General features: G+C 37.0%; 1 protein-coding gene across 2 annotated transcripts in view; it reads right to left on the bottom strand.

Moving 5' to 3' along the window:
• Window positions 1-16,800, bottom strand: part of LOC137094505 (contactin-4) — a 139,659-nt gene that overhangs the window by 36,327 nt on the left and 86,532 nt on the right. Inside the window, exons 6-11 of one of the 2 annotated variants that reach the window (XM_067460240.1) lie at window positions 12,435-12,638; window positions 10,118-10,220; window positions 8,568-8,752; window positions 7,895-8,037; window positions 7,618-7,747; window positions 4,781-4,931 (exon numbers count right to left, since the gene is read on the bottom strand). In XM_067460240.1, coding sequence (XP_067316341.1) covers window positions 4,781-4,931; window positions 7,618-7,747; window positions 7,895-8,037; window positions 8,568-8,752; window positions 10,118-10,220; window positions 12,435-12,638 — 916 coding nt within the window. Of the gene's footprint in view, window positions 1-4,780; window positions 4,932-7,617; window positions 7,748-7,894; window positions 8,038-8,567; window positions 8,753-10,117; window positions 10,221-12,434; window positions 12,639-16,800 lie in introns of those variants that run through there. The other variant, XM_067460241.1, reaches the window with a different exon arrangement.

Genomic DNA, 16,800 nt, shown 5'->3' with positions numbered 1-16,800 from the left:
ATTTTACTACATAGCCAACACCAAAACCACCCTAGGAACATTAAAAAAATACTTAGAACACAGCAACTGACATCACCTTATCAACTGTGGACTTTTGAATCACTCAAATTTTTCTTCAGAAAATGTCAAAATTGAATTCTGATTCTGTGCATGACTAGAGGAAACAGTTCTCAGAAGTGCTTCATCTACCTTGATGTGCATCAAGCAATGCTGCTTTGTTTTTAATAACTAGGAATGGAATGAATGATAGATAAATAAATACAGCAATGCAAATATATAATGCTGAGATCCGCTGTGACCTTCTCCCAGAACAAATCAAACATGAGCACAGCAGACCTGCCAGCTCAGAAATCAAACAATTTCAGCCATGGCTTTTAAAAATAAATATGTATTTACTATGGCTCAGAGAACATGCTTTACGCTGAGAGCTTTCATCTGATTTATTGACAAAAATATCAAACGCTGAGCGATAGAAGCGCACCGACCAGACGACCCGTGAGCAATGAGCTGCGAAACCAATAGAGAGAAAAAAAAAGGCAAGAGCTATCTGCTTACGGGACGAAACTTCTGACCACACAGAGCCACATTTATATTTGCGTCAAGACATGATGGCTTTGTAATCAGTCTCTGATCCTTCCTCTCCTGACCGCCCAGTGGAATATGATGACTAATCGATGCTTCTCCTCACAAGTTGGGGCAGGTCCAGAGAAACACTACGGTGAGGCTGCAACACATTGACTTGAGACAAACTCAGGAGTGTGAGATCCAACATTAGATCGACATGTTCATGTTTGCACCCTTTTAAAATGAATCACAGGGTAATTGCTGTAAAAATATTTCAGAAAATCACACATATTTACCCACGGCATCAATCTGTTCCTTAACTCGTGACTAATTTATGTGTCAGTTTAAACGGGCACAATACCTACACTGCTGTTAAAATGATTGGGGTTGGTAAGATGTTTTAGAAATAAGTCTCTTCTGCTTACCAAGGCTGCATTTATTTGACAAGGGGCTCATTATTTTTTGCATTAAGTATGAATATATTAGTCTTTCTAGTGTGGACAACAATGTCAAAATTCAGTTAGAAGATATAAGAATTCAAAAATAAGTGTAAAAATACACTTCTGCTTATATGGATCAGTGATTTTAATGGCATCACTCTGCACTTCAGAATTTCCTCTTCAGCTCCTCATCAGATTTTCTGTCCAATCACATGCTCTCTAAAATCCGAAGCTTCCCGACCACTACACTATAAATAGTCATTGAAACTGCAGCTAAAATCAGTCACTTGTTCACATATTTCCTATTTTCTACATGGTGAAGGGCACACTGTGCACTATAAAGGGGATAAGGAACATGTTGGGGCGATTGGTAGTCTGGTTTAACATTAGTGTCACGCGCATTGCACACACAGTCTGATCCGGTCCAGGGACACCCTAACACAGAGTGGATCATATGCGTGAGTCGGCACAGACTACAAAACGGCACAGACCATTCTGCACAGAATGCTTTGTTTTAGAGTAATAGGAAATTAGGAGAAGAAAAGGTTAGACATTAGGAGGAAACTGCGGCTTAACCAAGCTCAACAGCTCTGGCCCAGCTGTGATATAAAATAAATGCTATTGGCTATTTTCAAAAAGGGGAGGGGCTGTTCGATTTGCCCTGCCCTGTCTTCCTGTTAAAGTGTAAATTACGTCAACACATTGAATAATGCTGCGCGTCTCAAGTCACTTCAGTGGGCCTTTAAAATGTAATTTATTCCTGCGAGGGTAAAGCTGAATTTTCAGCAGCCATTACTCCAGTTCTCAAGAAATCATTTTATCATTTATTCACTGTCACTGTTTGATCAATTTAACATGTCCTTGCTGAATAAAACGACCAATTTCTTTCCAAAATCTTACTATCTCCAAATATTTGAACTGGAGTATGCATAGTATACACATTTCCACTACGTATGGAATACTGCATTTGTCAAATTTGCATATACAGCAGAGCCACTGTGTGGAAACCCATATTCCCCCAATGCAATGTGGTCACCTTGAAAATAATTTTCCAAAGCAACAAATGTAATATCAGCCCCAATTTTAATCTCTTTATTGACTTATTATTTGATTGGATTGTCAAGAAGTGCAAAAAATTAATTTTATTAAAGAAATGTAATTAACTAGACACCAATTCCTGAATTAAATGTAATATACAATAATAATATTGTATATAACATGTTCAATACAAATTTGGCTTGAACAATAGGTTGAAACAGTTTGTCTGCATAATATTTTACATTTTTACATATATATATATATATATATATATATATATATATATATATATATATATATATATATATATATATATATATATATATATATATATATATATATATATATATATATATATATATATACATAAAATCTCTTATATATATATATATACAGTATGCAGAATACAGTATGTAATATGCAGTGCACTAGTATTCAATTCCAAACACGTCTAATAGCGTATCCCAAAATGCGTTCCACTTGACCTTCCATTTCCTTCCATTGTTTGAGTGAAGTGTCAAAATATTTGACTCAAAATTGGATTTCAAAAAAATAACTGAATGCCACTCGCTGATAAAAAACAGGGACTGCTTACTCAAATGATTGTTGCATATTGCATGCTATTTATATAGATTATTTCATATAGTACGCAGTGTGCACAATGTGCCATAGCGTATCCCACAATCCATTTAAGTGGATTGTCAAAAGTTAAGACATTAACAAAATAACAACCATAAAACATAACTACTTGCAAAAAGATAATTGGATGCCACTTCCTGAATTAAACATGTTTATTTGGGTGATTGTATAATTGCAGGTAAATTTGGTGTCCAAAGTAATTATTTTTTCTGTTTTTGCAAATGGTTATATTTTTGATTATTTTGATAATTTGTTTTCATGGATCACAAGATGAATCAGTCAGTGTATTTTTCTATCATGGATCGTGTAATAAAAAATATTTTATTTCACTTTTCTTTTGGTAATATTTAATTTATAAGCCCTAAATAGTAACACTACAATGTTAAATCGTTAAAAAAACATATTTTATCTTATAGAAATGAGTGTCCATCAATCTTGCGTCAGTTCTGAGTTATTTTGTAAAAAGAATGTATCTCCAATTATAGAATCACGTGTACATATTGCGTCATAAGCTACTATTTCCCAAACAATAGTATGTAGTATGCACAATGTTTAATAGTGTATCCCATAATGCAGTGCACTCAACAGTCCATTTGCTTCCTGACACATTTAAGTTGGACATTTCAACTCTAAAGCACGGCAAAATAACTATTCCCAAAATGATAACAGGATGATCCACTTTCTGAATTAAACATCAGCTCTTTGTGGAACTGTTTATTGTTACTGTATACGCTACAAAGCTTTAGTACATACTGTGCAGTATGCAGTAAGGAGTATGTTAGCACTCCATTTCAGACAGTCCGAGGCTTACCTTTACCCTCTGACAGACAGTATCTGATTCACAGTCTTGCACCTCGTCTCACTTCCTCAGTTCACTTTAACTTCCACTCGCTCTCTCCCTTTTCCATCACTCCCCCTCTCCCTCATCCAATAATCACATCGTTCCACAGAGACCCTGGGCAGCATCAGTGAGTCATGGCATGTGTGTTCTCTTTCAGGTCCAGATGGACCACAGTGCACAAAGTGAGCTCCCATTGGTTATAGCTCCATCCCCATCCATTACTGGAGATCATACATTCGTCCCTCCTGCCACCTGTTCTGACATGGCCATGCTAGAATGATTCTGTCCTGTTGAAACCCCACAGGAGAGAAGCAGAACCAGGGGTGTATTAATTAGTGTTCCACTAGGCACTCACTCTTGTATGAAAAGTGCCATCAGGAAGGCTGTTGTCGGTTTTGAATGTGCAACATCTGTGCCTCAGCAACGTGTGTTCAGTATGGACAACAAAAGGCAATTATGTTTGAATAAAAAAATATGGAAAAACATCACACAGTAATGGGCTGATGCTTTGCAAATAATGACTGCTGAAGGAGAAAAGGAAAGAAGCAGGAAGTTGAAAAATGTTTTCTCATTATAAAATGTAATAAAATGTTACATTGTTATTTTCATGGAAAGTAACATTAATTTTGCATCAACCCACCTCACCACCACATCAATAATGTGAGTTTTGTCCTTTGGGTCAATCATTTCTTTTTTAAATACTTAAAAAAAAAATCAAAAGTGACAGTTAAGTATGGAGGACCAAATATGCAGAAATAAAAAATAATAATGAATGAACAAAATAAATAAATATATAAATTAATAAATAGATAAATGTGATATCAGGAATATAAATAACAGAATAAACAACTTCATTTTTGTTCAAATTTAATTTTGTATTAATTATTAATTAAATAATATATAATAATGAATTGATGTTTTAAGTCCAAACTTTTAAACAGTAGTGTATATGCTAGTGCACAACTAAAAGACAACCAAAATAACCCTATTTCTGCCAAAATGAGAAGATTTAAACTGCATTTATCAGTAGATAAATTGCTTGTTAGAAAATATATTGTGTATTATCATGGTGTAAAATGTAACCATAATTTGAAAATGATTAAAATACTGTGCCGATGCATGCACGAAAGCACCCTGTGTGAGGTTTTCCCGCAACCCTGAACTGCTGTGGTGCAAACAAACCAAGACTCAGGGGACAACAGGAGTGCAAGTGGCTCATTTCGCAGCTTTCATTAGCGACCGGTCTGCTGACCCGTACCTCTTGCTGTCTTTCAGGAACTCAGTCCCTCTCCTCCAAGAGTACGAAGCTTTGGGGGATGCGTGCGGCCGGCATTCGATAATAGCTTCTCCGCCTCTCTGGATCAGTGTGGTCTTCTTTAGTGGGTTTTTCAAAAAGTCTGGAGGAGAGGCTGAAAGACATGTGGTATTTTAGGGTACATATTTCACTATTATAAATACTGAATAACAGGAATCTCACACATTTGACAAAATCATTTTCATGATTTTTCATTAGTGATGCAAATTTTCCTTTCAAACTCCTTTTCGATTTAGTCAAAAACCAAAGATGAAAATAAAGTTTACTTAGTAATCAATTCATTACATTTACTTAACAATCAACACTGAGTCATTTGTAAAAATATGTATCAACATAACTTCTGATGTTCATTCATGCTTTTTTCATGCTATAACTAGTAGTAAAGAGAAAGAGATGATTGACGCTCTGCCAAAACAACATTCATCGTTTACATGTTGTTATAAAAATAGACAGAACTTAAAAAGTAACAAAGCACAAAACTTATTGTTATAATTGGATGGTAGGCCCTCCAAAATGATCAAAAAACTAAAATTATTTGTCAGCTAAATATTTTTGTTTGCCGAAATTTCAGTGCATCACTACTTTTAATGTGATTTTAAAGGCACACTATGTAACTTTTTGCTCTCTAGCAGTTGAACAAAACTGTATGCATTGGGCGTAAGAAGATTGTTTTGTCTGTGCATGAACCTGGTGTGTCAGAATTAGGTTAACCTACTGCTTGTAAAAAAAGGCTTAAGAAGATATTACCAGTTTAGATGGAAAGGATCTTAAGCTGACTCTTCTCTGTTCGTTGTTTTTCTAATACAGGTGATTCCCAAGAGGTTCGAGACTCAGCGTGATCCATGTCAACCTTTCTCACTCGTTGACAGTCCCGGTATAGCTTATAATCCTGCCCCTCCGTGTATTCAAACGGATGTGAGACAAACTAAACAATCAAATTACACCACAAATAATTTTTCCCCAAAGATGGCTTCTATCATTTTAGGCAGTTTTTATCACAATGATTTAATTTCAAGTGTTTGTTTTTTAAATGAGTTTGATTTTAGTTATTTAATGCTATAAAAATAGGGTGTGTGACATCATGGTTGACAGCAGAGATTGACGGCTTCTCTGAGTGAAGTTGTCACCTAGCTTAAAGGGTTAGTTCACCCAAAAATGAAATTGATGTCATTAATGGCTCACCCTAATGTCGTTCCACACCCGTAAGACCTCCGTTCATCTTCGGAACACAAGATATTTTATATTTAGTCTGAGAGCGTATGCAAGTGTATGCACACTATACTGTCCATGTCCAGAAAGGGAATAAAAACATCATCAAAGTAGTCCTTATGTAACATCCGTTAGTTAATTAGAATCTACTACTACGACTTTATTCAGCATTGTCTTCTTTTCCGTTTTCAATCCTCAAATAAAGATTCAAACGGTTATGAATCAGCGTATTGATTCATGATTCGGATCACCACTGTCACGTGATTTCAGCAGTTTGACACGCAATCCGAATCATGAATCAATACACTGATTCATAATCGTTTGAATCTTTATTTGAGGTTTGAAAACAAACAGGGAAGAGAAGACCGATGCTGAATAAATTCGTAGTTTTTGTGATTTTTGGACCAAAATGTATTTTCGATGCTTTAAGAGATTCTAATTAACTAACTGATGTCACATATGGACTACTTTGATGATGTTTTTATTCCCTTTCTGGACATGGACAGTAAAGTGTGCATACACTTACATACGCTCTCGGACTATATATAAAATATCTTAAACTGTGTTCTGAAGATGAACGGAGGTCTTACGGGTGTGGAACGGCATTAGGGTGAGCCATTAATGACATCAATTTCATTTTTGGGTGAACTAACCCTTTAAGCTTTAATTTCTACATTTCCATAACTGTTTATTTCAAAGCAACATAATTAATTAGTCTGTATCTGCGGGCTTTTGGTATTGTGGCTCTACTTCCTGTTCTCTACTGCACAGATTCCGGTCAGATTCTGACTGTGCAAGATGTCAGCGCCATATTCGTACATTGGCGGCTTCACTTTTCTTCAGTGGTCGTCCATATTTTTTACGGTATAAATTAAATTAATCATTTGATACGATGCACTTGTTGTGTACATGTTTTTACGTTGTCCTTATATTAAAAAAAAAGTACTACATGTAATTACAATTATATTACACTGTAGGACCTTCAATATGCAATATGTAAAATTGCAATGTATTTTGCTATTTTTTACACTAGTTTTAACACAATTTAAGCACATTTTATGCATTACAGAATGTATTACATAAATTATTAGATATGGTAATAAAGAACACCTAATATAAAGTGGGACACAAAATGTATACCAAATTCCATTAAATTCTGAAAATCACAATTAAATTTGATAACATTGAAATGTTGTCTGGCTATCACCAGATTAAGCTCAATTTAAAATTGAACATTGGTCTGGGGAGTCTGCTCTGTATTTTCTACGGCACAAGAGGCGTGATAAACCAGCATTATTCAAATGACTCAGTACGCAATTGGATAGTCCTTCAACCAATCAGACCACAAGAGGCGTGATCAACAGGCAATGACCAATCGCTTCTCTATCCGTCATCGTGTTAAACCCGCCAAAGTGTGCCAGGTGGATAAGCCAGTCTGTGATTGGTTCCTGCAAAAGTGTAATAGCAGCAGTAGAAAATGAATGTACAGGTTTCCAGACTGAGCTGCAGGGCGAAATCAAATCGCCGGCAGATCAGGCTGGGTTTACTAAGTCTAATTGAAAGGTGCTTACCCACAACTTTAAGTTCAGAGCTAGCATATATGACTCCGTTATCATTCTCTGCCAAACACTGATACATCCCAGAATCCATCAGGTTTATGCTGGAGATGGTTAACCTTCCACCATCAACACGAATTCTGTCCTGAGCATAAACAAAACTGTCAGTACATATTGCGACCACAATTTAAAATATATACACATTTCAACATATACTCTTCAGCACACAACCTGCATATTTTAGCATTTCAAGGAAAAGGTAAAATGCTTTGAGGGATGCTAGTATTATCACCTGAGAGACCAAAGGCTGGCCATTCTTGAGCCATCTGTAAACAGGTTGAGGTTTTCCATTAGCCTTGCACTCCCAGTGAAGATCAGACTCAATGGCCATGTTTGCGTCATATAGAGTCTGCGACCACTGCAGGTGTTCCACATCTGCGTGAACAACAATGAAGTCAAATAAAACGAATGCAGAGGTCTGCATCCTGCCTTAACACAATGTTTGTCTCTCTGAACTTCCCCCCTTGCAATACATTGCAACAATGATGAAAGCATTGTGTTTAATAAACCATCCAAAAATGAGGTTACTCTGTGCAGATTCTATTGCAGTGCACATGGTGGGTAATTTGGGCAGACTAAACAACACTTACTATAGCCATTCTAATTATTCTTGCCTTGACAATTGACAATAAAATCTATTCTTTCATTATTTATTATTTACCACAGGTTGCCTTGTAATCCGTTATCTGACTCATTAAAAATTTAAATTTCTTTTATTGATTCTCCTGCGGAAAATCGTGATGGCAGACAAAATGCTGCATAAATAGGAGAGATAAAAAATAAAAATAAAAGTCTGTGAAAAATACTGTGCACACAATGCCTTGGACACATCTGTCTAAAAAAAATAAATCATTTTTATCATCCAGAAATAACTATCTGACCATTTAGTCAGTATTTGACCTTACTTTGAAAAACAAGACGTCCTTTTGCAATACTGCGCCCTTTGGAGTTTTCGGCCACACATTCATAAAGTCCAGAATCTTCTGGACGGAAATATGGGATCTCTAGGACACCATTTGAGTGATTTATCTTCATTTTCCCTGGGAAGGGGCTTCCATCCGCTCTCTTCCAGGAAATAGAAGGCACTGGACTGAGGACAGTCAAGAAAAGAGAGCATATTAACATCACATTGTGCAGAGATGATCAATGGAGGCTTTACATGATTCATCATAACAGAACATGTCACTAGTCAGTCCTCATCTTTAAATAACATGTGACTCAACATCCATTCCTGCACAATTAGAAAATGAATCATTCACAACGCATGACATATTCCCCAATCCCTTGCATGTTTGTTTGTTTATTTAAAAATTGGGTAAGTACATTTTCAGCCATCAATAAAATAGATGCTAAATACAGTACACAACTGTTCAAAGGTTTCTGGTCACTAAGATAAATATTTTTTTAAGAAAATACTTTTATTTAGCAAAGAAGCATTACATTGGTCAAAATTGACATTAAAGATTTATCATGTTAAAAAAAAAAATATATATATTTCAAATAAATGTTGCTTTGAACTTTCTATTCATCAAAAATTCCCGAAAAAATAAATAAAAATCATTATAGTTTCCATAAAAATATTCCACATTGATGGTAATAATACGTAAAAAAAATTAAAATATATCACACAATTCTGACTTTATATCTCACAATTCTGACTTTATATCACACAATTCTGACTTTATATCACACAATTCTGACTTTATATCTCACAATTCTGACTTTATATCTCACAATTCCGACTTTATATCTCACAATTCCGACTTTATATCACACAATTCCGACTTTATATCACACAATTCTGACTTTATATCACACAATTCTGACTTTATATCTCACAATTCTGACTTTATATCACACAATTCTGACTTTATATCACACAATTCTGACTTTATATCACACAATTCTGACTTTATATCTCACAATTCTGACTTTATATCCCACAATTCTGACTTTATATCACACAATTCTGACTTTATATCACACAATTCTGACTTTATATCACACAATTCTGACTTTATATCTCACAATTCTGACTTTATATCTATATTTGACGATTATTGTTTTTTAATCAAACAAATTCAGTCTTGGTGAGTTTCTTTCAACAACATAAAATTGGCCTTAAAAGCAACAAAAAATTGGCCTAGCAGCATATCTGTATTGTACTCGATCAACCTCTAGTATCCCAGCATCCCTTAACACATTACCTCTGGACAATCCAAAGCCAGAACTCTACCCCACCCCTGGATCACAGTCTGCAGCTGTTTTTAATATACCCCCCCCCCCCATCTGCTTCCTAGCACTTCACAAAGATTAAAGGATCCTGTACATTTCTGAGACATTTCTCTTAAATAAACTGCTAAGATGTACTATGTGCAAAGTGTGGCAATCCCCAGTTAAGCAAGGCAACCCTCTGGGGGCAAGGAGTCCATCTGTTAGTAAAGTAGAGACCTACTTTCCTAACGCGAAACACTCCAGTCGAACCGATGATCCTTTGGCAACATGGTGCATTTTTTCAAACTGGACCTCAATCTTTGGCTCATATTCACCCATCACAGCTGTAAAATATAAGCCAGCACAAGTCGTTTAGGGTGAAAGCAATGCACTTCAATTCAAATTAAACTATTTATAGTATATCACTTGATGTGCAAACAAGGCATATAAACAAGTTCACAACACATGCAGCATGCCAAGAAACCCTGCTGAAAACAGAATGGCTGGTCACCAGAATATGTAGTGTTCTAGATGCTGCGGTTCTCACTAAGCTTTTAACTAGGCTAACAACACTATTCACTTTACAAGTTGTTTTTATTTATTTAGTCATAGTTTTGTCTTTTGATGAAAATGTCATGAACACATGTCATGTCATGAACTAATGTCATATTCATTACAATAAGTCCATGACTCATGATTATACTTTTATACAATTTAAATAGACAATTTGGGGGTGTTCGGGGGGGATACACTGTCTGACCCATAGTCTTTAGTCTAGAGCTAGGGACAGCCAGCAAGATCTGTTTGGAGGATCTCAGATTCCTGCTGGAGTAATAAGGTTGCAATAACTCTTTAAAGGGTTAGTTCACCCAAAAATGAAAATTCTCTCATTAATTGCTTACCCTAATGTCGTTCGACACCCGTAAGAGCTTCGTTCATCTTCGTAACACAAATGAAGATATTTTAGTTGAAATCCAATGTCATTTCCTCACTCAAGAACCATAAAAGGCACTAAAGACGTCATTACAAGGCCCTTCTCAAAACAGTGATTCTACAATCATTTTATGAAGCGATGAGAATAGTTTTTGTTCGCAAAAAAAAAACCCTAAATAATGACTTATATAGTTATGGGCCGATTTCAAAACAAAGTTTTAAACGTTTATGAATCAGCGTATTGATTCATGATTTGGATCGCGTGTCAAACCGACAAACTCCTGAAATCACGTGACATTGGCGATCCGAATCCTGAATCGATACAACTACCTATTTCATGGTGAAACATTGAATTTTGCCAGGCTGCCACAGACATGCCCTTCAGTGAAAACTCAATATCTACACAATTTAATGTCGCAAATGGCTTTAGATTAGACTGTCAAAATATGATTATGATCGATTAAATCTCTAGGAGGAGTTGATTAAAGTACAACGTCTAGAAATGGCAAAAACTGCAAAAGTTTTGCCGAGAAAATTCAAAATATCTGACTTCCTGTAGGGTTTTCAGATTTGCTCCCAGAGAGCAACTTTTTTGTAGGTATTGGGATGTTACATGTTTCTACTGAATTTCATACTTTAATGTGAAACGTAGCAGGAGGGGCGCTTCATTTAAATTTTGTAGGTGGTGCTATCGAGCCATTTTGCCACGCCACGCCTTAATTCTGTAACCCATATCAGACAGTCATTTTCTCCAGTTCTGACACGTGTGCAAAGTTTTCGAGCATGTTAAGGTGATTCATTTCAGAGAAGAAGAATAATAGGCAGAGCAATTCCAATCGAGTCCTCACACTACCAGTGCTCGGGCCCTAACCAGACTTAAGATTATCCCGAAATTACCAAGGGTAGGTTTAACAGAGATTACACATTAACATTGCTTAGCCAACAAGCTTTAGTAAAAGTGTTTTCAACCAGCTTTAGCAAAAAAAAAAAATCACAACGGTGGACCAGCTGACTGACTAGCACCAACTAGAAAATTATGTAAATTTATGCTGCCCTAAAATGGTCTTTTTCAGCAGGGAATGTAGATCAAACACAAGGAAAAGTAAGAAATAAGAATTAGTAAAGTAGTAAGTGTGGTTTTGAGCCCAAAATATTCATAGATAAAAATATTCAATATTCACATTAATTCAAAATATTCAAAACTCTCTCCGCCCTACTTCATATACCTTGTCTGGGTGAATATTAAACAGACATTAATGACTGGTGATGTTGAGCCTTGCGGGGTGTGTGTGTGTGAGTTTCTTAATGCAAATCCCCCCCCCCCCCACCGCTCCACCACTCCACCGCCCCACCGTTCTCTCTCTCTCTCTCTCTCTCTCTCTCTCTCTCTCGCACACGCGCACACACACACGCGCACACACACACACACACACACACACACACACACACACACACACACACACACACACACACACACACACACACACACACACACACACATGGCTGAACATGGCTCAGAGACCATTAATACACAAATGCTATGTCTCTGAGTGGCAGCAAAGCAAACACTGTCACGCTCAAATCAACTGATTCATCACTGTTAGCAGTTCCTCCAGGCTACTCACCATCCCGCCGTAGCACCACTGGAGTAGGGGAACTGTAGACCGTTGTGTTGGTCATCACATTCCTCACCACACATGTGTAGTTGCCCACGTCTGACGTCTCTACTTTAGCGATATACAAGTTTCCAGTCCTCTGGGACACAAAGCGTCGGTTGTCCCCGACAGCGACGCTGGGGCGGCCATTAAATATCCAGGAATATCTGATTTCTGAGCAAAAAAAGGTCAGATGACATTACTAAATTCAAACTCATCATTCTTTTTAAGAAACACTTTAAATATATATGTATTTTATGTAGGTAAAAATTTCTTGACAGTGGATATCCTGCATGCCATACTAACTGTACAGCCTGGTGACTTATGAAATACAAAATCTGAAGGCCATTTAAAAACTATTAGTGGATGAAGCTTGTTAGAGCTCAGCTGTGGGGAAAGAGTTTGCATATAACAAGGTCACACAATTACAGTTTTCAAGACACTGCAAACTAATAATGTTCCATAAAAAAAGCACAAAGCTACCACAAAAAGTCAAAATGCTTTGGTTTGTGACAACTTTATAAAAATGTATATTTAAAAACGACATTAAATACATGTGAAGATCCTTTAACAATATATGATTATAAAGGCATTCTTAATTTACAAAAACCTACACTCTGAAAAATGCTGGGTCACATATGGACAAACCCAACTGTTTTAATTTTTTTTATTTTTTATTATTTAAATCCAATGGTTGGGTTTTTCCATATTGGAGCCAAACTGAAACAACCCATTTTTCATCTAAAATAACAAACAGAAGAAAATATGAAGTAAATACAGCAAAAATCTTAAGAAAATGTGTTTTATAATCCACACAAAGCAAATGAATGTTTCCAACGTAATCAGCTCACTCACTGATTTTGCTTTTAATGTGATGCAAGTTCCTTTTGTCTCAATGGCCTTTCATTTCTTTATCTATATTCATTCATGTCACCTCTCACTCTTTCTTAATGAGGCAGGAATACAGGAAGAGGGTGAAAAAAAGAATAAGAGCACTCAGCAAAGCCTGTGGTATGAAATAAAGTATGAAAGTATCAAATTAAGCAGCATTTATTAGAGGGCAGACAGGGGGTTAGAGTGGCTGAAATGTGGATTGATAAGGGCTATTTAAGGTTCAAACAGCATATCTAAAAGTCTACAGTACCAAGAAAAAGAACCATTTGGCTTCCAGACAGTAAAAGGTGAATTAAAACCATCAAATGGAGGAGTGAAAAGGTGGGCGACCTCTCGTCATTACTGGGCACTGTGCTTAAGGCTTTTGTTCTCTTAGCAACCAAATTTACAGCCATCACAACCAGAAATCATGTGACAGTGGACCAATGGACTTATCAGTAAAAAACAGTCGAAATTTTACTTATGGTAGTGAATTGAGTTACTGTACATTAATGTAGAGCAGCTGCTAAAATTCTCTCTAAAATAAACCTATTTGCATTAGATGCATTAAATGTATCAAGTGACAGTATAGACATTTATAATGTTGCAAAAGCTTTATATTTCAGATAAATGCTGTTCTTTTGAACTTTCTATTCATCAAAGAATCCTAAAATGTTTTTTACACAACTGTATCAACATTGATAATAATCATAAATGTTTCTTGAGCAATAAATCATTATATTAGAATAATTTCTGAAGGATCATGTGACACTGAACACTCTCAGAAAAAAAAGTGCTGTCACTGGGGCAGTACCCTAAGGTATAAAAGGGAAAAGGTACATCTTGTACTTATTCACCCCTATATGGTACATATTAGTACCTTAAAAGATAGATATCAGTACTTTAAGAATGTGAATGAGTACCTCAAAGGTACATATTAGCATATTAGTCGGTATTGTATATATACAGGTTCTTCTTAAAAAATTAGCCTATCATGAAAAGGTTCTCTAAACGAGCTATTAACCTAATCATCTGAATCAACTAATTAACTCTAAACACCTGCAAAAGATTCCTGAGGCTTTTAAAAACTCCCAGCCTGGTTCATTACTCAAAACCGCAATCATGGGTAAGACTGCCGACCCGACCCTGTCCAGAAGGCCATCATTGACACCCTCAAGCGAGAGGGTAAGACACAGAAAGAAATTTCTGAACGAATAGGCTGTTCCCAGAGTGCTGTATCAAGGCACCTCAGTGGGAAGTCTGTGGGAAGGAAAAAGTGTGGCGAAAAACGCTGCAAAACGAGAAGAGGTGACCGGACCCTGAGGAAGATTGTGGAGAAGGACCGATTCCAGACCTTGAGGGACCTGCGGAAGCAGTGGACTGAGTCTGGAGGAGAAACATCCAGAGCCACCGTGCACAGGCGTGTGCAGGAAATGGGCTACAGGTGCCGCATTCCCCAGGTCAAGCCACTTTTGGGCTACAGAGAAGCAGCACTGGACTGTTGCTCAGTGGTCCAAAATACTTTTGTCGGATGAAAGCAAATTTTGCATGTCATTCGGAAATCAAGGTGCCAGAGTCTGGAGGAAGACTGGGGAGAAGGAAATTCCTTCCAAAATGCCTGAAGTCCAGTGTCAAGTACCCACAGCCAGTGATGGTCTGGAGTGCCATGTCAGCTGCTGGTGTTGGTCCACTGTGTTTTATCAAGGGCAGGGTCAATGGAGCTAGCTATCAGGAGAGCAAGACCTGGCACCTGCACACAGTGCCAAAACCACTGGTAAATGGTTTACTGACCATGGTATTACTGTGCTCAATTGGCCTGCCAACTCTCTTGACCTGAACCCCATAGAGAATCTGTGGGATATTGTGAAGAGAAAGTTGAGAGACGCAAGACCCAACACTCTGGATGAGCTTAAGGCCACTATCGAAGCATCCTGGGCCTCCAGAACACCTCAGCAGAGCCACAGGCTGATCGCCTCCATGCCACGCTGGATTGAAGCTGTCATTTTTAAAAGGATTCCCGACCAAGTATTGAGTGCATAACTGAGCATAATTATTTGAAGGTTGACTTTTTTTGTATTAAAAACACTTTTTTCTTTTTCTTTTATTGGTCGGATGAAATATGCTAATTTTTTGAGATAGGAATTTTGGGTTTTCATTAGCTGTATGCCAAAATCATCAGTATTAAAACAATAAAAGACCTGAAATATTTCAGTTGTATATATATATGCACACACACACAGGTACGCCACACAGACACACATACATTATATAAATGTTAGATGCGATTAATTGATTTGACAGCACTACTTATATTATAAATGCTTCTTTGGAATGAAAATATCTCAAATTATTAACCAGCACAACTGTATTTTACATAATAATGAGCATATTTGTATGATTTCTAAAAGGTTTTTAGGACACTAGAGACTGGAGTAATGGCTGCTAAAAAGCCATCAGAGAAATAAATTATATTTTAAAATTTATCAGAATAGAAAACAGTTATTTTAAATTGTAATAATATTTCACAATATTACTGTGCTCACTGCATTTTGATCAAATAAATGCAGTCTTTGTGTGCATGAGATAATATTTTTGAGCACAAGAGAGTTTAGACTCCAAACTTTTGAATGGTAATATATACCAAAATATATGCCGAATTATTCATATATAAATGACATGCATATTTCTCATGCACCAGATTAAAATGATTCCCAAGAGCAAAAGTCAGATTTCAAATGGAGCACTGTCTGGGTCTTACTTCATGCCCAGCAACTGCCTCTGGGATGAATGGGAACGCTGGAAATCACTTCCAGGACTGAGCTGCAGTATCTAACATTGTATAAAGTCACATGAAGTATTATCCATACGACAGAGCCTCGGATTACAGAATGTGGCAAACAGTCAAGGGTGGTGTGGCGGGAGAACGGGGGAAGGGAAATAGAAGATGGAGGGTGGTGGCGGAGACTGGGGAAGGTATGGGGCACTTAAGGCCATTGATTCGACTGGAAATGTGGAATGACAGAACGCCGGTGCGGTGGTGTGAAATTGCACCTCTGGTGCACGCGTGCGTGAGGGGCTGCTAATCAGCTGTATACAGACACAGAAGAGGTCCACAGCTGGACGAGGGGATAAAGAGACATGTCGCTTTAAACCAGCCACCACATGCCTTTATTACCTTTCAACAGAAGGCCAAGGCTTAAGAAAATAACCTTTCCAAATGACCACAAGGGCACAAGTGCCATTAAGAAGAAGGAGGGAAAGCTAAATGCCACGAGGCTGGTGTATGAATGCAAGAACGGGAGCTCCAGAGTGAGCCATTGTGCCCCAGTCATTTGAAAGCTTGATTTGCTCTCAATATGAGATGATTAAGACACAGTCTGAACCAACATGCACCATACATAATAAGTGAGCAGAGCAGAATGAGTTTTTTTTTGACCTCACTAGCACTGAATTGCCACTGGCG

The sequence above is a fragment of the Pseudorasbora parva genome, chromosome 12 (assembly GCF_024679245.1).
Source record: "Pseudorasbora parva isolate DD20220531a chromosome 12, ASM2467924v1, whole genome shotgun sequence".
NCBI classification, from domain to species: domain Eukaryota; kingdom Metazoa; phylum Chordata; class Actinopteri; order Cypriniformes; family Gobionidae; genus Pseudorasbora; species Pseudorasbora parva.
The sequence above is the reverse complement of the archived record's forward strand: the minus strand, read 5'-3'. Positions and strand labels throughout refer to the sequence as shown.